Here is a 23,319-nt window from a genome sequence, read left to right on the forward strand (position 1 = left end):
ACATTTAAAATGACACTGAAGTATTAATTTTGCACATAGAGAAGAAACTTGTTTTCTACACTTTGTTACTGACTCTGAAGCAAGAAGAGAATTAAATTTTAGTATTAGGATTCCTCTTCTCGAGACAGTTTTATTTTCACAGAATTCACAGAATCACTAAGGTTGGAAAATATTCTACCAACGTTTGCACGTTTTGGCTGTGCCACATACATCAGCGCTGGAGGTGTGCTGTGCATTTCACTGCGCTGTGCACACTGCAGCGCCTCGGGTTACCCGAAGGTTGTGTCGCATCCTGTGGTGCTCTGTACCCTAATTTAGCCTGACATTATGCTTTGACTCATCACGTTAGATTAGGTACACCGTGTGTGCCCATACATGAGAGGATGTTTTTGTGCCGTACAGTTACTGTAGATCAGAGGAGTTGGTGTTATATGTTGGATGTGATCTCTGTGTTCAAGCTTCCTGGATTGGTGTGGTGGCCTCACACCGAAGGAAATAAATTGGCAGCGCACTAACAACGTGTTCTTCTCTCTAGGCAAGTTGACACAGGGGCCCTGAGGGAAGACCCACAGGAGAAGAGGGATCAGCTGGACCAGAATTTAGGCCACAAGTGGAAGGCATCTGTCAGACCTTTGCATGCACGAGAGCCTACAGTTCTGCCTCACGAGAGCCGGGGGAGGTCTGGGACGTTGCCTAGTGATTACCGATACTCTCAGGAAAACGTGAATGAGACGAGCAAGGATCGTAGCCTGCCTCATCTCCCCTGCTCCGAGCCACAGACCTTGAACGATAACCACTCCTGTCTCTCCCAGGGCAAAGGAGAGGAAAACCATAGGGTAGAGCCAGCGCTGCTGAACAAGAAGCGTGGACCTGCTCCTCAGAGGCCACCACCGCCTAAAAGAGATAAATACAGGCGACCGGATAATTCTGTGCCGTCACTCTGCACCTCTTCTGAATCTCTGCTGGTAGCGCCCAGCTGGCCCTTTCCGTCCTCATCCCCCAGCTCCGCCGAAGTATTTGCCAGTCACTCCTCTCTCTGTCAGAGTCCTGCAGGTTTCAATGGAAAACTGAAGAGTGCTAATCCACAGCAGCTCCAGCAAGCGTCATCCACGGAGAATGTTTGTCAGCACTTAGAAGAAAAAACGCACCTTAGGTCTGAGTCTGTATTATCTTCCAAGTATCGTTATCTTCAAAAACCTGGCATGGAGACATCAAGGTCCCCTTCTCCTCAGTTTGCACCACAGAAGCTCACTGATAAACCTCCTGTGTCCGTACAGGATGAGAACCCAGCCAGGTACTAGATGTAACTCCTTTACTATTTTATTAACACTTTTTGCCCAGTTAGACTTTATTAATGGTTGACTGATCATTTTCTTTACTAAAAGCACATCCTTTTGATTCATTAAGCATGAGCCATCGCAGCATGTCCTAAAGAGACCTAAGACTTGCGTGAAATTCCAGTTGGTACCATTAAAGTCCTTCAATTGGTCTGTGGTTTCTTTTAGTTGACTGATGCTGCTCAGGTGTTACAGCTGGTAGTTAGTAGAAAATGAAAGGGATGGATTCAAATGGATTATCCTCTGTAAGTCTGGGTGAAATCAGAAGATTCCCCGTCGTCATTTCCCCGACCCGAGTCTGTATATGAATATGAATTGGTGTAGGGACAAAGCAGTTGTGGGAAGGGAAGCTGTATCCCTTGTAAGAACGTCTGTTTTGAAAGCGCACACAGTAAGGTACACTACCAAATCATGACTGTTTCCATGTTGCTTTTACGGTGAAACGTGGCACTTCAGGTGGTCTGCAGAGGGGTCCGCAGCACTGTTTGTGTGTTGAGGTGGGCTTGAAGATTCAGCAGGAGAATATCAGTCCTTTCCCAGGCTAGATAAACTCAGAATTAGACAAACTGACTGAAATTAATTGATTGCTGTGTCTGTCACATGCTGCTAACATCATAAAAGGTTATTCTCCCACAAGATAACAAACTCTTCCAGGAAGCTCAGGAATCTTAGTTTTCGGAAATCCTTCAGTGCTATAATTCATGGTTAGAGAATGAAAACAAAAACTCAGAGCTGAATGAATGCAGAGGTTGCTTCTCTAAGCAAAAGTAGTTGGAATAGCTTTTCTCTAGTGTAAATAGTTGAATAGACTCAGTCATGCTGTTTTCCAGTGTGCCTTATGACACAGAAAACATGAATCACTTTTTTTCCTAAACATGCCTTGATGTTTTTCCTCTTGTAACCAGAGGAAAAAAAAAGAGATTTCATCCCGCAGTGTTTTTAACATGAAGTAATAATACAGTTTACTATGAAAAGTGCAACACGTCATGTGAACCCTAGCATCTATGTGCAAAGGTAGATGGCAGTAATGACTTCCTTAATGTATTGCTTTATGAATAGATACTAAGAATGCATAGAAAGCTAATTGTATTTGTTCTTCCTTCTTACTAAGCTTTAATGTTGAAATGAGCACTGAGAAGTGCCTAATTATATGCCCATATCTGAATGATAATACACGTACCCTGCAATTCTTTTGTTAACATTTGAAGTTCTTGAGCCCAGACAGCTCGTTTGTGCACAATGTGTCGTCCTCAGTTAATAATTACATTACTCAATAAAACAGGTATGGCAAGAAAGGAAAGACATACAGGCCATATCTTTGAACCTTTTATATGGTATTTACTATATGGTATTTATTTCATATGAGTAAATTACGTCAAGTAGATTTATGTTAATGTGCAATTAATTAGATTTGGCGTATTACTTCTGTTGGCTCCTTGCATATGTGCTCTTGGACATGCCAGTTTACATGCGGTGGGCAGCTAATTTTGATGATGTCAGCATGTAGCTGTTTACTCTTCTTTAAGAAAGGTCTCTTGTTTATCAACAGGATAAACTGAGTGAGTGTGTAGGGTTTCCTGCAGCATTTTAGGTAGAGCAGTGTAGTGTGGGGAAATACTGGTGGTGTGCAGAACCCACCTATCTCCAAAGACAACTGCTTAGCAATAATAAAGATGAAAAGAGTGCATCAGTAGTTGTTCATCAATACATCTCCAGTAAAGATACACTCAGGTCAAGGAGCGACTGTTTTCGTGGTTGGAGTAAAGCTTAGTAATGGGCACAAGCAGAGTTGCTGCAAGTCAAAATTTCATGCCACAGTTCCACAAACAGAAAACCTTCAGAAATCAGGAGGATAGCGATTGCAGAAACAGAATTTCTGAAGCACCTGGTGTTGAACTGTCTTTGCTCTGACTGAGATCAGTTGACTTGATGATGACTTAAGTATCTGGAAAATCTTTTACTAGGCTGAGAGGAATGTACTCAGAGTCTCAAAAAAGATGCTGGGCATTTTAGGTAAAGAATTGCAGTCAGCTCACTTCTTCTGTTCCAGTTGCCCTACACATACTTATGCATGCATCTTGTATTTCCCCCAAATTCAAAAATATGTTCTTCACAGTCTGGTGGAGTCCAAAAGGTGTGGGCTTTATTTAAAAGCAAACAAAAGAAAGGGTCGAGGGCAGTGGCAGGCCCCTGCCCAGCTCTGCTGCAGCCAGGAGGAGAGCCCACGTCTGCAGGCAGGGAGCTGCGGCTGAGCAGCAGACACAGGAGCAAGCTCTTTAAATTGACAGTCGCCTTGAATGAAAACACGCTGACTGAAATGGGGTGGGGGGGTCAGCACAGGCTGGAAAACCTGCCCCAAAAGTTGGATCAGTATGCCAAAGCATGTCTGCAAAGCAGTTGAGGAAAGTAAATGCCTATTGGGAGGCTGCACATTCATTCAGAAGCAAATACACCTTTAAAATATGATACAACTTCTGAAAAATGTGAAGTCAAACAGATTTTGCTATTCTCTATGAAAGAAAAGTGCAGCACAATAAAGTATGTTTTTTAAGGAAAGTGACACACCCACACTTAGAGGAAAAGAGCTGTAGTATGTCTTGCTCACTTATCTGAAAGGCGGCAAGCAACCCAGCCAGATGAAACCAGATATTTTAGCTAGTAGGCAATGTTCCTTTACTTGCTGTAGAGCTTCCAAACCCACATTATGACAATAATTTTAAACTTTCTGCAAACTCAAAACCACCAAACTTGACTTCAGTTTCTTATATGGTTTACATACAGTACAGATGTTTCAGCAATGTTATTTAACATGTTATTGTCCAATTTTAAAACCTAAGTTAGCCTCCTCTTTAAATAGCTTGCCTTACTGAATGTCCAAGGTGACCCTTTGTGCTATGCATTACAGAATTTTTGCTACAAGCTTCCCTTAAAAGGAGTATTCAGAATTGTGTGTTACCCTTTTCAATGGCTGTTTTTTCTCCTTTAAGTAGAAAACTAGGACACTATGCTGGGATCTATTTATTAAACTTCTGTACCGTGTGTGAAATTTTACAAATATAGATTCTTTTTTTTAAGTCAGGTAGTTAAGTTTTGAATGATTTCCAGGTTTTCCATGTGTAATTATTTGTTATTCTTGTAGCTCAGCAAAGACCTAGCCTGCGGGATGCTTCCATCTGGTCTGTTGTCTCTTCCCCTGGAAGAGCTGGTAATTGATGTGAGGGCATCGCAAACTCCCCAGGCAGCTAAGCCGCCTGTCAGGCCAAAAGCTGAGGCCACTATTGGATCTGTGTGAGGCAGTGAGGTTGAGCTCGAGGCGTGTTTTCCTCCGTTCGTGTGGCAGCGAAGGAATAAAAGGTGGTTCAGCAGCAGTGTCTCAAATCTGGGGCCTGGCTGCTGAGATTGGACCCTCATGTTCATGGAAACAAACAGAAGTCCTGTACTGTGAGTATTGTGCAAGGCTGCTGTTAGGATTACTTACAAATGAACTAATACTATTTAAAATGTGTGGGCAGAAAAGAAAACATGTAGATTTAGGGTTTGAGGTACAGTGCAGGGAATATTCCATTACCTAGATCTCTTATCTACCTTTTTTCGTATTTGGACTTCCCCTCTGATTTGCAGATAAGAATTGAGATGTAAAGTTCTTCCATTTCTAAAGATGATTTTTCCTTATTTTCCAGAATTGAAAGGGTTATAGACAACAATACTACGGTGAAAATGGTTCCCATCAAAATAGTTCATTCTGAGAGCAGCGCAGAGAAGGAGAGTAGGCAAAGTCTTGTCAGTACTATGGAGCCTCCTGCCTTACCCAGTGGTTTGGAAAAGGACCAAATTAAAACACTCAGCACTTCTGAGCAATCCTATTCACGATTCTGCGCTTACACTAGGCAAGGTGTAGAGCCAGAGCCAGAAGCCAGAACCAAACCAGCTGACCCTCAACCAGCTGAAGAACCTGGGAGCAACTTGAAGGACAGCAGTGCTGCCACGCCAGCAGTCAGCTATGTAAAGGCCAAAGAGAAGACCTTTGAAGACTGGAAGTCAGAGGAACTAGCCAGAGAGATTGTGGGAAGAGATAAATCTCTAGCAGACATACTAGATCCTACTGTGAAAATAAAAACAACAATGGATCTGATGGTTGGAATATTCCCTAAAGACGAACACCTCCTAGAAGAAGCTCAGCAGCGCAGGAAGCTCCTGCCAAAAGTTCCTTCTCCAAAAATTTCAGAGGAGAAGTGAGTATTACTTTCTGTAGGCCAGTGGTTCTTGTAAGCTGCTGTCCAAAGTGTGTCAGTTTTCCTAGGGGACTGAAGGTGAGGATCTTCCTGCTGTTCAGGTTTGGGGCTTTTCTAAAACTTTTCCATTACAGTAGCAGTCAAGCATAATACTGCTAATGATACCATTAATGACAGAAAAAGAACAGTGTTGTACAATATGAAAAGTTTCCCAAGACCTGGTTGAAAACTGTTTGTGTGAGAACTTAAGGAATAATTAACTTCTCCCATTTCATAGTGATTAGATATTTTACTGAGATCATCTGGTCTAGTAACTGGATAGAGAACGAACAATATTTTAGCCTTTTTTATGTGATGAAAATTTGCAAAGACAACTTGAAGTGGGCATGAGGCATTTCCTGGAAGTGAATGAGAATAAAGTGAGAAAAGACTGAAATTCTATTAAATTCCATCCGTGTTGATGTTCTGTGGGTCTTTTGTTTTCTTGATATGAGTTCTCAAATTAAGTTGTAATTCCGTAATCAAAATGATAAATACTTACATTGTAGTATCACACATTTGGCGGTCTGAAAGGATACTCTCTCTGACGCTAAGGTCTTTGCACTACTTAGTAAAATGTAACTTTACATTTTGTTTCCAGCTGAATTATCTTAGGTCCATTTCACTCATTGTAATGGTGAAAGGTCTTCTGCACTACTTCAGTTTTAGCTTTTGGTGGGCATATGCTGAGTTCACGCAAATTTTCTTCACAACCAGTATTTATTTATCCTATTTCTGTAGGTAATAGCTTTTTGTTGAACCACCTGCTTGCTTGGTGAAATGATGGCTCTAAAAGATTGTCCTTTCTTTTCAGTGATTAGGGTGTCAAGGCAGTTAATGAAAGTTTTGACTTTTTACCAGGAAAGAAGAGCAAAGCGCACCGTCTGCCATCTCCCTGACAACCAATTCTACTTACTACAGCACATCTGCGCCAAAGGCAGAGCTGCTGATTAAAATGAAGGACATGCAGGAGCAGCAGCAACAGCAGCAGAGCGAGGATGATTCTGAAGACGAGCTGGATCATGACTTGTCAGAAAAGAAGGTAAAAGACATTTCTAAAAGTGTAATGGGAGGCTCTTGGTTGCGTGCATTTCATTAACTGTGAATTTGCTAGGTAAACAACCCTAAATACAAGGCCTTCTAGATGCACAGGATCACTTGGAAAATCAGCCTGTTTGTTTTTTTTTTTTTTAAGGGTGGGGTGGATTGTGAATTTAGGAACTTCATATTAGGTGCTTTTTGCAGCTTGATACATGTTTTGGAAGGTCTCAAGGGCAGAAGTTTTGGGGAGGTTGTTTTCAAATATTGTTTTCCATTTGAGATTTTAGTGTATTTCTCTTACTTGCTCTATATAAAGAAACAGCAGTGCTTATGTATACCACTGTAACTGGTGGTGGCTTTAGTTACTCCATATTTTTGAAATTTAGGTCCAGGACTTAGGTTTGTCATGAGAGAGAGGGAAAAAACACCCCCCACCCCCACCCACCTACACACCCACACCCTTTTTTTTTTTTTCATTTGTTTTCATGAGCAACAAACGACTTTGCCCTCTATTTCTCCTACCTCCCAAATTAATAATAGTAGTCGTGGGAGATAGCTAATCAGTTTGGTGGAATCAGTGGAAGTTACTTATTGCAAGGGAGGCAGTCTTCTCCACTCTTGTTCATCCCCATCCTTTGGTGTTTTATTTCTTATCTAAGGTCAGCATAATCCCCTAGGTGTTAAAATGATGATATAATGGCATTTTTGTGGTTTGAGAAAGTGTTGTCCTATGTTAAAATCATCACACTCATCTCATTAGTGATTTGGCACAAAATATTTTAATCATAGTTCCCAGTACAGATAAGCTGGAGGAAATGGTCTGTTTGATCAATTAAAGTGATGTAGTTTAACTCTGTTTACCTAAGCCAGTAATGCAATGGTGTGCAAATCTTTTCTGTTAAAAGTCAGCTGCCTGCTTAATAATCAACTGCCAGGGTGCATTTGGTAATCCAGTCCCAAAGAAATGTCTTTAATTAAATATTAGGAATATATTTAGTCACTAAGAATGAGAGATTCCTTAGGAGATTTCCACCTCTGGTTCAGTGCAGGAGTGGATGCCACTGCATTTGAGGGGGCTGTGGTGTTTTCTGTTACCACTCTGTTTATATTTTTTTCTCCCTCTGCCCCCACTGCATCACACAGTTCAGTACGGTGTGCACTGCCGGGGACAGGCATGGCTGCAGCAGGAGAGCTGCCCTTATCCTCTCACCAGAGACCCACTGAATCGAGCAGCTGTACTACTTAGACAAATTAAGGATTTCACTGCATTTGGAATAATTTGGTTTTATCTGGTGCCACATGACAGTCACATTCATTATTTTTGCTCAAATTAGTTTCCTTCTCATTAATTATGGAGTGTATGTATGGGGTGGTGTTAAAATTAAACCTTTCTTGTTTGGCCCACAAACTAAATACCAAAACTTTTGAAAGCAAAAGTGCCATTTATTTGTGTTAGTGTTTGTTAACAGACACTAATCGTGTTCTCCCTTTATATACTCCTCCCAGCTCTAGTATACACCACTAATCGTATGAGATAGGAAGTATTTCATGAAGAGCTTTTAGCTGAGCTCCCTCATCTTCTCTGAATATACATATTGTCGTAGCCATGCACACGTGGCTGCTTACTTCTCTCCCTGCTCCTCCACATGCGTTAGGATGCAAGCACTCAGTTCAGTGGGCTTTCATCTTGGATCTTGTCATAAAATGTATAAAACTCATGGTAAGTGGGTCAAGGCATCTTTATAAAACAGCCAGGATATATAACTTGGCCCAGCTTCACATACTTGGCAACAGTTTAACGAGGGATCATTAAGGACCTGAACACTTTACTAACACACTTTAAGACTTCAGTTATTTTAGAGGAGGCATACGCCCAGAACCTGTTCCTTGATTCCTAGAAATTGGTCAGTTCTGTTATGAGATATCTTAATTGCAGTCCACTGTGGAATGATTGCAATATTTGTCAGTCTCCACTCTGCAAACCAGAAATGTGTGGTGCTTTTATTTTCCCTTTTGAAATAAGTATAGGAATTTCATATAGAGTCATTAATTTTATTTAAATTTTTTGGGGGGGACAATCCCTGTATTCCCAGCTAGCAGGAATGAAATGTGTGTGTCTCATGTACTGAATTTAATGTAGGTTTACAATAATTATAAAATACTGAACAGATGTTGAAGACACTAACAGGAATGGGGTTTTTTATAGTAAGAAAAATCCATGTGTGGCTGAGTAGGAAGTGTCCCCTTTGCCTTTAGGAAAGTTTCAGCAGCTCCTGAAGAGTGTAAAAATAATTGAAGAATACCAAGTTTCTTCTGCTTTTAAGATGAAAATGGGATGGTGAGCTGAGAGCAGAGTAATTTATATAAAGCATGCCATGTAGTGAACCCCTGAGCAGCACTCTGCTGAGCTACTTCGTGTTGCTAGTCAGATGAGCAAGAATTACTGGAAGAAGATGAGGTTTTATTGTTTTCTTGTTTACCGGTACAGAATTCACAGCTATAAATTATTCATCTGCCAATTTGAATATGTAGATTGGAGCTCTTCTGACTCAGTAGCTATTGACTGTAGTACAGGTTTTCTGCTTTTTAGCAAAAGCATGTAGTGAGCTCACAGTTGCTGCATCCGAAGGCTGCTTCGTCTGGGTAGGAAGCAATCAGTGATCATAATCCAATTCTTAATAGATATGACAGTCTTAAAGAGGGATGCATACTTACAGCCTTCTCACCTGCAAAAGTGGTCCTTTAGTGGCTAGCTTCAGCTGCTTGAGGACATCTAAATAGGATGCTACTGGGAAAACGGCTTTTTTTTGTTTTTTAAAGAAAGAAACTTTATGAGAGAGCTGATCTGGATTGTCAGACCAGATTGGTAAACGTTGAGCACTTGTATGGCTTTTTTTTTCATTCTAGAAAGTTGCAGCACAGCTGCAGAAGTGAAAAATTTGAGATAGTAACATAGAGCACAACAGTATCCTGTTGTGTTTTGGATGGTAAAACATTAGCATTGTGCATGTCATCTGAGGGAAATGAGAGCATAGCACTGTGACCTACATAATCCAAATCAAACTGCATTTGTATTGAGAGAAGCGGGGGAGAAAATCAAATCCTGCAGATTAATCACTCAGTAAAGCAGGCATCTGTAGAACTGCTTACTACCTTAATCTTTTGGGCACCCAGACTAACAGATAACCCAAATCCAGATTAACCTGGCCTGAGTATATTAAATCAAAAAGGAGAAAACCAGCCCAGATAATCCATGTGTTGAATTTCTACCTTCAAAAAGGCTGTTAAATTTTCAGGGTGTCGTTGCTTTCTGTTAAGATGGCAGACATTTTCTGTTGTTGTTGGGTTTTTTTGTTCCCAAAATAAATTGGCAATGACTGTTCAGTGGCATCTGAGAGCGCTAGCTGCTATCAGTATGTTTCTCGGTAATCATGAAGGCTTGTAATCAGTTTTGCATTTAGAAAGCAGAGTTCCTAAAGAATGTCATTAGTAATTTTTTTCCAAAAGAAATTGAAGGAGTACTGTGAAATAATGACTGTTTTAAAAGATGTCATTTTCATTTAGAAATTGCACTAAGGTGTGTTTAGAGAATGCTTTGGAAATTTTTCTTACCTGAAATTAGCTGAATACTAAATAGGCATCTACATTTAAATTAACGAGGCATTTTTAGGGTATGATTCATCTCGTGTTAGGGTAGACGACTAGCTGAAGTGACTTGCATCCCTTGTGCACAAGTGAAAGCTAATGGACACGTAAGAAACAAGCCGTAAGAAACAAGCCCTCTTGCCCAGCTGCAGGGAGGTAGCCAGGCAGCAAGGATGGAACATAGGTCACTGAGGGAGGAGATCTGTGTTCTCTGTGTGGCTCTGCTGGTGATGCATCTGACATGATTTTTCTAAGCCAGGGCATGTGCATCCGAGGCAATGCGGGACTATAATAGAGAAACCCTGACAAACTGCAGATAAGGGGGTATATTTGCCTGGCATAGGACAGTGACAGCCAAAGATGCTGGTTTGGTCTTTTGGCAGAGCTGCTTTGCACAGGGCTGCCTTGTACGATACAGAAGTAGATTTTGTTCCCTGTTCTGGTCCACAGGGATTATGATTTCCCTACAAGAGTGGAAGGACTGCTATTGGAGGGTTGCTAATGCTATGCAGAAAGGAAGAAAAAGCTAAACAGTGCCCTAGTTTTAACTGCGTCATGTGGAAAATACAGGATTGTTTTCTAGGTACTGTTTATCTTCCTAAGTGTAGCTCTTCAGAAAGGTATTATGGACCCGGTATTTAGAGAGAAAAGGATGTGCTGTACTTTATGCTGCTCCATAGCAGGCTTTGAAGCTGCTCAAAGAAGAAGCAGGAATGCTTGCTGGGGTGGGGAGCGTCCTTCATCTTTTGCCACCAAGGTAAATTGCTTTAACACAGGTCTCAAGCTGAGCATCGTAGACCTACATCCTGAACCTTTGAATCCAGAGGTATAGACCTTAGACATATATATATATATATATTAGTAATGCACTCATTGTGAAAGCCACATGGGAGTTTCAGTGTATTAAAATGCTAGATTTCTGACATGACTTCCAGAAGTGAGCAAAAATGCAGTAGTGCTAATAAATTCTCATCTGCTTTATTTTCCACAGCAAGAACTTATTGACAGCATTAGTAGGAAGCTGCAGGTGCTGAGGGAGGCACGGGAGACACTTCTGGAAGACATCCAAGCAAACAATATACTGGGGGAGGAGGTAGAGGCCATTGTGAAAGAAGTCTGCAAACCAAATGAGTTTGACAAATTCAAGATGTTTATCGGTGACCTTGACAAAGTGGTCAACCTCCTGCTGTCACTATCAGGTCGTCTGGCCCGGGTGGAAAATGCCCTTAATAACCTGGATGAAAATACCTCTCCGGAAGAACGGGTGAGAAAGGCCAATAATATCACTGCATTTAGTGAACCTGGTGTGGGGGTTTTTGCTTGGTTTTGTTTACCTGAATTGCAGAGCTTAAGATGAGGGATAGTGAATGGATAAATCTCTTAAGACCATTTTCTTTAGGTTTTCTTTTTGCCTTGCTTTTGCTTGGAATATTAAAACTGCAAGTGGCGTGGTGAGGAAAAAGTGGTGTTTTGGGGTGCAACAGACTGGAAAACAGACTTCTTAGCAGAAGTTTAAAGAAAGAGGGGAACTGCTGACAAGAGGGTAAAAAGGAGACAAACAAAAATATTCTAACAATTCAGGATGGGAAAAGGAGTGTCACTTTGTGCTGTAATGCAGAAAGCTTATAGACTTCTTTATACTCAGCAAGGATCTTGATAAAACTCCATAAAGTTGTTACAAAGAAAATGTTTCTCATCTACTACAGCTTCCTCCACAATGCCTAGCAAGAAACAAGAGTAAGAAATAGCAGAAGGACAAGTCTTCCAAAAAAAAAAAAAAGGGGGTGGGGTGGGCAGGACGGGAGACATTGCAAACAGAATTTTTAAATAGAAAACATGTTTTACCCAACTAGAATAGCCCAGTAGTGATGTGGAGGAATCCCAGCAGATGTGAAGATTTCAGGAGCATTTGAGGTGCTCCTACCTGTGGGACCCCACCTCTGCTAGCAGCACTTTGTTTAGCTCCAAATCCAAACAGGCCTTAGCTGGGAAGCAGGTATCTCACAATACGGATATGCAGCAATGGAGAGATGTAGACATGTGTGAAACTTAAAGGCTGAAATAAATAATAAAGAGAGTGGGTTGGGGGCAGGTATGTGTCAAGTGAGTTTAGCTTCTACAGTTAAACGAATGTGAAGCGGGATTTTTGGCTTGTAGCTGTGGACTGAAATACCAGCAGTCCACCTAAGAGTTGTAAGAGAATTTTTTCCATGGGCTGTGGATTCATGTTGTGTTTCTTCAGCGTGCTGCATTGTTTCACCAGTAAGAACCAGTAAGTACTGGGACTAGTTTGAAGCTGTGTTTTTGCTGTTTGGCCCTAGCTGCTGCCAAACATACTTGTTTAATGGCTGTCCAGACCCCTCTCCAACTGAGGCAAAGGGAAGGTATTTGACAGCTTATTAGAGGGCAGATCAAAGCTTCTGAAACTTAAAGAAATTTAATCCTTCTTTCTTTTTTCTAAACATGGTTACAGTTGCCTAATGGGCTCAAAGATGGGAGTGTGAGCTGGGGAAAGAGCTACCAGATGATATGAGGATATAGGAAACACAGTTTGAGAGCTGTGATAAAAATAGCTTATTGGCTAGGTGTGGAAAAGGAAGAAGGCGAGTAGGTGGCGTAGTAAGGGCAGTCAGAAATTGTCTGTGTGCTCTGCTGTCAAATTTAGACTGACAGAAGTCCAAATCCCTAGAATATTCTAATCCCCACTCATCTTCTCATGCACTGACACCAAAGTCTTGCCATAGTAACATCGGAAATATATCTAAAAGTGTTGCTCAGAGATGCTTCGCAGATGGATCAAGTCCCCAGGTACTTTTACTATAAATACAATGCATGTAAAGTTACATGTGCTTATCTTCAAATTTATGCTGGCGTGTGTGGCCTTTTTGGTTGTCCTTTGGTATTTTGTAGGTCACGTGATAATATTTGGTGTACTACTAATGTACCATATAAACAAAACAGGGGAGATTATTTCCATCCCTGGGGATCATATCCCTAGTGAGCACTGATTTTTTTTTTTTTTTTTTAATTTTTTTTTAAGCTGATGTTGTGTAATAAATATTACCCTGATAGTTTTGCACTTTCTAGGAACCACCAACAGCTCAGCAGACTTTCTAAGTAAACAGTCTGTCAGCAGGCAAATAATCATTGCTGAATTAATATTCTGACTGTTAGATGCTCTGTCATAAGTCTCTTTTGCCACAAGGAACAGGTCAGGTATTTTAAATTCAGCTTCTGAAAGGGGCTTCATCTGAAATAGCTACCAGTCCCCTTCCTTCCACACAGTGAGACCGATGTCTTCTCATTACTTTCCTTATCAATCAAAGCCAGTGTGTTGAGAACCCTAAAGCACTGAACCAGCAGTTCACAGATGTGATCAGGTGCCTAGATGCACACAACCTGTTATTGCAAGGCTAGAGACAAGGACCAGGGATAGTAGTTTAAGAACTGGGTGCTGGGAAGTCAAATACATGGAGAGAGTCCCTCTTCGTATGGCTGTGGTTCAAAACAGCAAACAATTGTTGAGAAAGACTCTCAATAGAAAGAGCCAAAGATTGTTCCATCAGAGGAACTTCAGATGGCCTCTGTTTGGCCTGGGGCTAACTGCAAAAAACCCTTCTGCACTCTGCTTGGCTTTGGTTGGTTGAAGTCGATCAGATGAAACCCTCTGACATCATTTATGCCTTTAGGCCTGGTGAGCCATTTACCCATTGCTCAAAGAACCTCCTCAAGAATGGTGTCTTGAACCTGCTACAGTGTGTTTCACTTTACCTGTTAAAACAGGCTTTCTGGTGTCAGTCACCTTTGACAGAGGTAAAAGCAAATTCAAGAGGTATCTCATGTGCCTTCTACCTTTCTGCATCCCACTTCTCTTAGGTGTTCCCTAAACTTCCGTAAGGGCAGAGGTACTAAGGTGTCACGCAAAGTTCATAACAAAAGTAGTGTTTACTTTCCTTAAACTGTCAGGTTACTCACGTTAATCTTAAAGTCATGCCATAGGCTTGGTAAGAAGAAACCACAAAACTTAAATCTCAGAATTGTTATGAAGGACTAAACATTTGATTGTTCTTGTGTCTGTTGACAATAACAGTGAATGCCTTGAAAAACAGAGCTATTTCATCCCAAAGTTAGGCAGGTAACTCTACAGCTGAGCTACCAGCTGGTTGATAGATGCCCTCTTGTGATCATCAAATTCCGTCTAGTTCTGCTTCTCAGTGTACACATAAGCTGCAAGGCTGCCCTGGGGAGCTGTCTAGCCATGCTCCCGAGTTTGGGCTTGGCTGCTAGTTCCCCTGGTGAGTTTAGGAGAACAGTACTTCCATCTCTTCACAGCAGATAGTTCTTGCAACTTGCAGTGGGATTTTTTCCCCTGCCATATGCTCAAAGGAAGACTGAACTGTGTTTTTTCTAATAATGTGTGATTTCTGTGACCTGTCTTCCATAGCTATCTTGAATCCCGAGTTAATCTAGGCTGTGTATTTTAAGTGCATTGAGAGCGCAAGTCTGAAAGCATTTCACCCTCTGAACTTGTGCTGTCTATAGAAAAAGAAGCAGCACAGGATATGTGTGCAACTCTATTAAAGCTTGCTGCTCTGTATCCCCCTTTGTCTCATACTTCCATCTTGAAAGTACACTATTTCATAGTCTAGAAAAACACTTTCCTGTAAATCCTTTAGGCTCATTATAGTATGTGTGATTTAACATAAAGTCCAAATGGAAAAAATGGACACATTTATTTGAATGGACTGTGGTTTATTTGAAGACATAGGTTCTCAAAGAAGACTCATCCCTGAACCAAAGCTAACAGTTATAGAGTGGTACCTCTTATGGGTACTTTTTAAGCAAGTTTGGAAGTCTGTACAGGAATTCTTGACATCAGAGTAGGCCAGCCATACTCTGTCACTGGAAAAAGGCAAATCACTTCTAGGCAGACATGTGAAATAAGTCAGCTTAATAATGCTCCTGTTTCTTTCCATATACTGCTAAAGGAGTATAGCTGAGTGATTCAGGTGTGGCTGTCTACTGTGTGGACACGGGAAGTTGGGTGAGATGTACCTCACCCTTCATGGTTGTACGTATGTGTGAATGGGATATAGCTCCTGTTCTCTTTCTTTGTGGGTTTCTCCATTCAACCTCCCTTTTCCCTATTTTGTCTTTTGCAAAGGCACAAAGCAGAAAGTTTACAGCCCTTTTGGGAAGATGATGCTTTTTTTTTTTACTTCCCTTTTGGGAAGATGATGCTTTTTTTTTTTTTTTTTACTTCCTGACTGTTGTCTTGCCCCAGCTCTCTTGCTTATATCTTAAGACCACGCAACTCATGGAGAAGCCATGAGGATTGCAGCAGAACTGCGAAATACCGCAGTGTCAGGAGCTGAGTAAGAACAAATCACTCCGTTAATTAGTCTGTGGGTTTTCTAACCACAGCTGTTTCAGTGTGGAAGTTCGGTGCTGTGTATTGAAGATGTAAGTCATTGCTGAGTGAAGCCTTAATTTGGAGAACTTGGACGTCTCTCAAAGGCAACTGTATTTCATGTAACTATTTTGAACTATTAAATAGTAAAGTAGTCTTTGAAGTTCTTGCTGTTGAGGCTAGTAGAAATCAATGGTGCATCTTTCATTGATTCACTACATTTTTTTCCTGTTTGTTAATGCATTTTATTAGACTACACTTTAAGGAGCAATCTTATTCTACCTCTCTAAGTATTCAGGAAGGTCTTTGTCTTTGCAGATAAAACAGACTTGAGACTTAAACACTGAAGTTGTTGTCCCAGCCTGGTGAACCCAGTGAATTTTTAACTGTTTTTCTCTTCTCCTCAGCGGACATTGGTAGAGAAGCAGAAGCTGCTGACCCAGCAACACGAAGATGCAAAAGAACTGAAGGAAAACTTGGATCGTCGAGAGCGCATTGTCTTTGACATTTTGGCGAATTACCTGAGTGAGGAGAACTTAGCAGACTATGAGCACTTTGTAAAAATGAAGTCGGCCCTCATCATTGAGCAGCGGGAGCTTGAGGACAAGATCAAGCTGGGGGAAGAGCAACTGAAGTGTCTGACTGACAGCCTCCAACCTGAACGGCTCAAATAAGAGGACTGAGTTTGACCAAGGATGTGAAAAACGGGAAAGAAGGAAGGGATGGGGAATTTGCAAGTATACAAATGAGTATCTTGGCTTGTCCGAGTGTCCAGTGGAGAAACAAGTGCACAAGAGAAAAATAGCTCTCACAACAGCAATAATGCTCTCTTTCATTTTTTTGGGATTATGTATTTAATTTTTTAGAACACATTTTTATTGCTGGACCCTACAGCTGTTTCTCATTGCTTAACTTAGAGACAGCTCCACAGAAAAGGATAGACTCTTAACCTTTCTGTTCAGTAAGTTGAAAATCTGTGGCAGTTGTGCATGCAAACAACAATGTTTTTTAGAGTAGGTTGTATACTTTCTTTATGTTCAGATGCTGTACAGACTGCTGGGAAACCCAACAGCAATTTATGAATGCACACAAATTTAGAAGCTCTAAATTTAGTGGCTTTTTATTTTTTTTAAAGACACATTAAATAGGGGAAGCGTGCATCTTATAGCTAATATATTCAGATTGCTGAAATGTAGTGTCACTCTGATCCTGTGGCATCAGACACTTTTTTGTAATATTGTATATAGGATGGCACTTTCCCCTTGCAGAAAATAACTTTACAGTCAGTCTCAGTTAAATACTTCATAAACCAGCTTGCAAATCACCTAATGGCTACCTTGCTGATGATTTTTTAAAAATTATTTTGCAAGACATAGTTGTACACCTTCTTACTGCAATGCAAATGATTTTTCTTTACCAAGTTGTACATGATTTAAGAAACAGGCTGGAAGTACTGTGCTGATTTTGTTCACAACATTTCTCATCTAAATTATTTAGAAAGCTCATTTGCTCTTTTTTGTGCTTTTTACACATGTTTTTATTCTTCCTCCCCCAAAACCGCTATACTTTATGAAAATACATGTAGGCTAAGGACACTGCTTGTATATTTCTTCTGATTGCTCAACATTGTGATGGTTTTATATAGACAATTAAGTTATACTGCAGTTGACCTACATAATGCTGTTCGTTCTTTCCTCTTTTTCAGACTACCAAATGCAATATAAACAACTTCTGCCATGTAAATACTGTGCATTACTCAGAGCAAATCTGCTTTGTAACTGTGAACATAAGTGGGTCTTGTTTGTTTTTTCCATTGCACAATGATAAATGAGAGGATGCTAGTTCACAGTATCAGATCACTGGTTATGTTCTGGTAATACTGCCATTGACTTAAACCAGGTGATTTCCAGTAGTTCTAAAAAGAGGTGCTAACTCCTGTTTTAGCACAGTAAAAAGTTACACTGACTTGCTCAGATACCTACAGAGAAATTCTGTAGTGTCTAAATGTCAAGTTCTATGTTAAGGTAAAGTTTTGCAGACAAAGGAAAGTCTTGGATGACTTTGTGTATATGCCATTTACATTGTAGTATGGAAAACATTTATCTCTCTAGACAAACAGGTTGCCCAACAAGAAGCCATTTTCGAGGTGGATGTCAATGCCAGTCTGTAGCTAAGCAGGTTGAAAATACAAGTAGTTAGGTGTTGAAAAGAGAGAGAAAATAATTCTTCCCACTATCCCTGCAGTGGCAGCATTCACAAAAGGTTTTCTGTCCTTCTTACCCGAATCCTCTCTTTTGTGGTGTGAGAATCGGAGAGGTGCTGATCAGCGAATTCCTTATGAGTTGGGGAACTGGGGAGCAAAAATCTTCTGGAACCAGTTCCTTTACAGACAGATACAAACGTTAAAAGGACTGTTGCCCCCCTTATAGTGCACTACTTCGTATACCTGGACCAAATCTTTAATGAAATTATGTTGATGTATATCAGCTGAGGTCAAGTGGAGCTACCATTTTACAAGACCTACCGCTGACCTTAGTTTCTTCCTCCTAGTTCAGAAATGTAGTCTCTGGCATCTCACAGTTATTTGCTGCTATGTTCCTAGGACAAGTGATCCCTTTGTCCTTAAACTTATCCCTTAACCATAACAAACCCAAAACTAAACAATTCCCAAATAAATTATGCTTGTCTTTTAGCTTGGAGAAAAGTGTGCATTGTTTTATCTGTGGCATTTTAAAAATTTTACATATTGTGGTTACTCTGAAATGTGTATGTGAAATGTGAATAATAATAATATAATTACAATGTGTTTGTATACAGTACTTTGATTTAGAGCTTTCTGATAAAAGATAGCAATATCGTGAATGCTATATATATTATCCTTTTCACAGAACAGTTGCATAGACACCATTCTCTCCTTTCCTTTTTCTAAAACTGTTGAAAATCTCTCACCCCGGGAACCTGAAGAGGGTTGCCTCCCAGTGTTACATGTAAATCTGTAAATAGCTATACTGTTGCTTTTTGAAAACATCTGGTGCTAATGTTTTGCCTTTGGCATCCTGGGGATGGCTGTTTTCTTCACCTTACGTTGTTCTCAATTCTAGATCTCTTTGTATAGTGAAAGATTTCCACTGTTTCTCCAACTGTTTGGATCCTGCAGCCCAGAGTGAAAATGTACAGTTTTCCTGCCTGACACTTAACACTTACCTACTGACAGATGGTGTTGCTTGACTTTGAGAAAATAAAACTGTATATTTCAATGTAGAGTTAGTTTTTGCGTGCAGTTTTAACTGTCAAAACCTACTATTTTGCTGTGCAGTGTTAGCCATCTCGTGGTGCCCATCAACCGTGCGTGTAGCTTTTAAAGGCCAGACAAGCTGTCTCATGGTCTGAAGTAGCTTGCTGTCTTTTCACAGATTATTTAACATGTTGACTTAATTGGTCATTCTCAAGTTCCCAGTGTAAGTACCAGAAATGTGTTCATGTCTATTCAGTATTTTAAGTGTGTGAGTATGAGGGGCCAGAAAGGAAGGTGTGTTATGAGGTAGATAAAATAAATCAGTGTTTCAGGCTTACGGAGTATATACCAGGGAAGGAGCTAAGATTTTTCTACTTGGGCAATTACAGTGTTTTGGCTTCATCCGGAGTTTAGAATGATACTTCACATGGAAATATCTAAAGGCAGTGGTTCTCAAGATTTTTTGCAAGAACAGATCACTGTGAACTCTCCGTCTCTAACAGACTTCCACAGAAACTGTTTAATTTCAATTTAATGGGAGTTCTCAGATTAACTGCAGAATCTTCTGCCTTATTGGGAAACACTGTCAAGTGTGCCTGAATTTGTTGTAGAGGTGACCACAGATAATGTTTTATGTCTTGATAAATCATCCTGGAAATTAATTGTCTGTGAAGGTCTTTGTCATAGCAGCTATCTGGGAAAAGGCAGCTAGGGAAGGAAAAATACTTGGGTATTTGTAGGATTTTTCTAAACTTCTAGCAATGCTTATCACCCCCCTTCTCTCCCTCTGCATGTGCGTGAACCCACCTCTTTGTGCCTGCTTTCCTGGGCACTTGGTATAATCCAGAATGGCAGCTGTAGGGGAATAACAGTCTAGGTTTTGTGTACAGTTTGAAGTGGAAAAAATTGCTTTTCTTTAAACTGAAATAAAGCACTTTTATTTTCTGGGCTGGGGTATTTGAGACCCTCAAATTTCAAAGGAGTCACCGTTTCACAGTGTTTTTTCCTAATCAAGCTCTATTGATTACTTCAGCTGTAAAAACTGAGACAATTTTTTAGAGTATAAATTATTTTTTTCTACATACTTGGGTGGAACCTGCCCACAGAGTAGATGTTATAAAAATGAATAATTACGTATTAAAAGGGCTGGACTATATATTGTTGGTTGTCAGCAGTGGTAAACTGGACATCACATTCACTTACCACAGTTCGAGTCTGTAACTTAACTAATTCAATGATGCACAAATTGTACGATGGGTTACCCACGTGGTTTAGCAGTTGACCTCTGAAACTGTGGGTTTCATTCTCCCTACCTACTGTTTTGACAATGTTTCTATGAATAAAGTTGTTCCACTTGAAGTAGGTTAACTTAATTGTAATTTAATACACGTCAGGAGAAATTCTGAATTGAAGTAAATTCAATGTAGTTCAAACAGCAGAAGGTAATTTCTCTCCCAGACTACAACAGCACACCTGCAAATGGAGCAGGTATAATCTTTTAGGACCTTTTTCTCAGTTGTAGCCATGGGGGCAGATACTTTATATGGCTGGTTTTTATCTTAGGCTAAGTGTTTTATTTCAGTCAAAGCAGTTGAGCCTTTCCTGAGAACAAGGCTAGTAAAATTCTTTTTTTTTTTTTTCTCCTATGTTAAAAATTCTCACAAGGGCTTCATTTTTAGGTGCTTTGATATCTCTGTCTTGGAGGCAGTCTCCTAAATTTGGCAGGGGGAGATGGCCTTGTGACTAGCCTATGCCTTCCGCTTCTGCCAAACATGACAGTATTGGTGGAGTCTATTGCTACAAATCTAATTCTCACTTCCTTTAATTCTTCTGGGTGCAACAAACTGCTAACTGGTAAGGTTAACAAGAAACTTACCCACTGTCATTACCTATTGCCTGCTGCTTCTTTGGAAAACCTTGCCTGGTGCTGGCTGCTGCCATGGGTGGGATACCAAGAATATTTGGACTACGAATGTGGTGGTTTCTGGCATCTCTTCTGGCTTGAAACAAGACAAGGAATTCTGTGCATCTCCTGCTCACTAGGTGTGAGTTGTTAACTTTAAAATACAATAGTAGCCCTAGAGAAGACCCAGATTCCCACCACATACCCACTTCTATTGAAAGATTTTTATTTGCTGTTTCTGATTGCCTGTCCTGACATGGGAGAAAATTTAATTAAAGCAAATAGATTTGGGACGGTGGAGCTGAAGATGTACAAGGTGTTGAAAGATACAGAAGAATAATCATACTTATTTTCAGTAACATAAATCTCCGGCAAAATGGTATCTAAGTGAAGCCTGCATGCTACAAGTCACAGGTGAGAATACTCAAGAGTTCTAGATCTGTATTCATCTATTTTGATGGAGTTAGTGAAAGAAGTACTTTTCTTAAGCATGTACTAAGTCGCAACTATGATAACTAGACTATTCCCTCCAAGCAACTTCCAGAAGAGGAGCCAATATTAGCTCTGAAAAAGCTGTGGTCTGACATACATTACCAAGAGTTGCTGGTTTGCCGCTGTTCCTTGCGATAGATAGCATCATTTGCTAGCCTCCTGATGGAGAATGTATTCATTATTTTGGTAGAGCTGTAAAGTCCAAAAGCCTGAGAGGAATTAACAAAAGCCTCCTGATGAAGGTGGTTTCAAGCATTTAGTTTCAACATCTGTTTCACCTCCCAGCTGTCTTCATAAAATGTTTGTTAGTGATAAATTAGGCTTGTGTCTTTTCTAACAGCCTCAGAGAAATACAAATACAATGAGCAATTGCAGACTAATAATAAGTGATGGAAGACAAGAATATTTATCTCAGTATCGAAATAGAAAAGCATGAGTCTTGTGTGTACCATTCATAGTCGCTCCCAAGAGTTAGAGCTTCAGCAGCTATCACACGCAGGTATGGTTCCTGCATAGATAAAATGGGAAATCAAGCTGTGATGATCGAAGCGGCCAACACTGACCTGAAAAGGGTGGAGCAGGTCAAGTTCTTTTTATTAGTAATGAGGTGATACAGATCTCAAGGAAGTGAAAACTCAGAAAACCTAGAAGGATCAGCGCCCTGAAGGAGGAAAAATTAAACAAGCAGTAAAGTGCATCAGGACTGTGAATTTCCTGCTTTTCTCTTTCTCCATACATGATACAGCAAAACAATACTGCTAGGGCAGTAATACTGCTAGGGCAGGCATTTTTTGTTACTGTAGTGTAAAAAAAACCTTAAAGCGTCTTTGAAATTTAAACTTGTGGGGAACAACTCAGAATTTCAGATTCTCAGGTCTCTCTCTGTTAGGAGGAGACCATTGTGCTGTTAAATGCACGCGGTAACGTCCCTTTCTGGGCTCGGGAGACACCGGCACGGCTCTGCCACAAACGAGCACTCAGCATTCACGAAGTCATCCTTTCACTCCCTCAATTCTCTGAACAGCCCAGCTAGCTGGGCATGCTGAGATGCTTAAGTCACCTGGGCTGTGAGATGAGGGTGTTTTCAGTCTTGCACGGCACACCGCACGTTTGCCAAGTGACTGACCTGGCTTCTTTTCTGGGGTTTCGCTTCCACAATTGCCACCTCTTAAGAGCTTGCTTTACCAGTCAAAAGGTTGAGGGCACAGCAATATCCAATTCCTGCTTAAGCTGGATCATCGTGTGCTGCCAGGAAAGCATGATTTAGAAAGCCAGAAGCAAAGCAGGCCTAAATATTCAGCCCAGGCATTTGGGTTTCAATAGCGAGTGGAGGATCTTGGGTTTCTGTACTTAAGACTACTTACATAGTTTATGGTAGGCAATCAGTGGATTAAAAAACCAGAAATAGTCCAGGGAATAAGGGTCCCCAGAATCTGTCCCACTGCCCTACCTACCCTCCAGATGCAGGATATAACATCAGGCTCTGAATCCAAGCTTAAAGTGCTGGCTAACTGCAGCATTAAGGTAAGTGCCAAAGGCTGTTGAGGATACAGCTACACATACACCTTTCTCCTGGGTTTTTTTCTAGTCTGAGGTGCAGCCTGGGTGCAGCCACTGATACTAATATCAGTACTGAAGTCTCAGTCTTCCTCTTCAGTGTGTATGGACTGCTAGATCTGGATGACCATGTATGTACATAGCTGGGGGCCTAAATTAGGATCCTAGTTGTCCTTGATTCCCTCTATAGGCAAGCTGAGATAAGATTGCCAAAAGAGCTTGGTTCAACCCAGGTACCTCTCCATTCCTCACCTCCCTCTCTTTCTCTAGGAAGACAAAGCTCCTAATTTAGGCATTGAAATCCGAAGTGGGATTAATCCATGCCTTTGGCGCCTAACACAGCATTAAATTCTAGAAGTCCAGGTATTGTTGGTACACAGCATTAATTGCAGGTCCATTTTTCAAATGCCTTCACATACTGAATCCTT

General features: G+C 40.7%; 1 protein-coding gene across 2 annotated transcripts in view; it reads left to right on the top strand.

Annotated features, from left to right (window-relative positions):
* The window catches only part of SHROOM2 (shroom family member 2), a 125,982-nt gene extending 109,604 nt beyond the window's left edge, over positions 1–16,378 (top strand). For both annotated transcript variants that reach the window (XM_059823601.1, XM_059823608.1), the window contains 5 exons: positions 536–1,294; positions 5,018–5,569; positions 6,470–6,650; positions 11,286–11,558; positions 16,112–16,378. In XM_059823601.1, coding sequence (XP_059679584.1) covers positions 536–1,294; positions 5,018–5,569; positions 6,470–6,650; positions 11,286–11,558; positions 16,112–16,378 — 2,032 coding nt within the window. The remainder of the gene's footprint in view (positions 1–535; positions 1,295–5,017; positions 5,570–6,469; positions 6,651–11,285; positions 11,559–16,111) is intronic.
* Positions 16,379–23,319: the final 6,941 nt, after the last annotated feature.

The sequence above is a fragment of the Gavia stellata genome, chromosome 1 (genome assembly GCF_030936135.1).
Source record: "Gavia stellata isolate bGavSte3 chromosome 1, bGavSte3.hap2, whole genome shotgun sequence".
In the NCBI taxonomy this organism is placed as follows: Eukaryota; Metazoa; Chordata; class Aves; order Gaviiformes; family Gaviidae; genus Gavia; species Gavia stellata.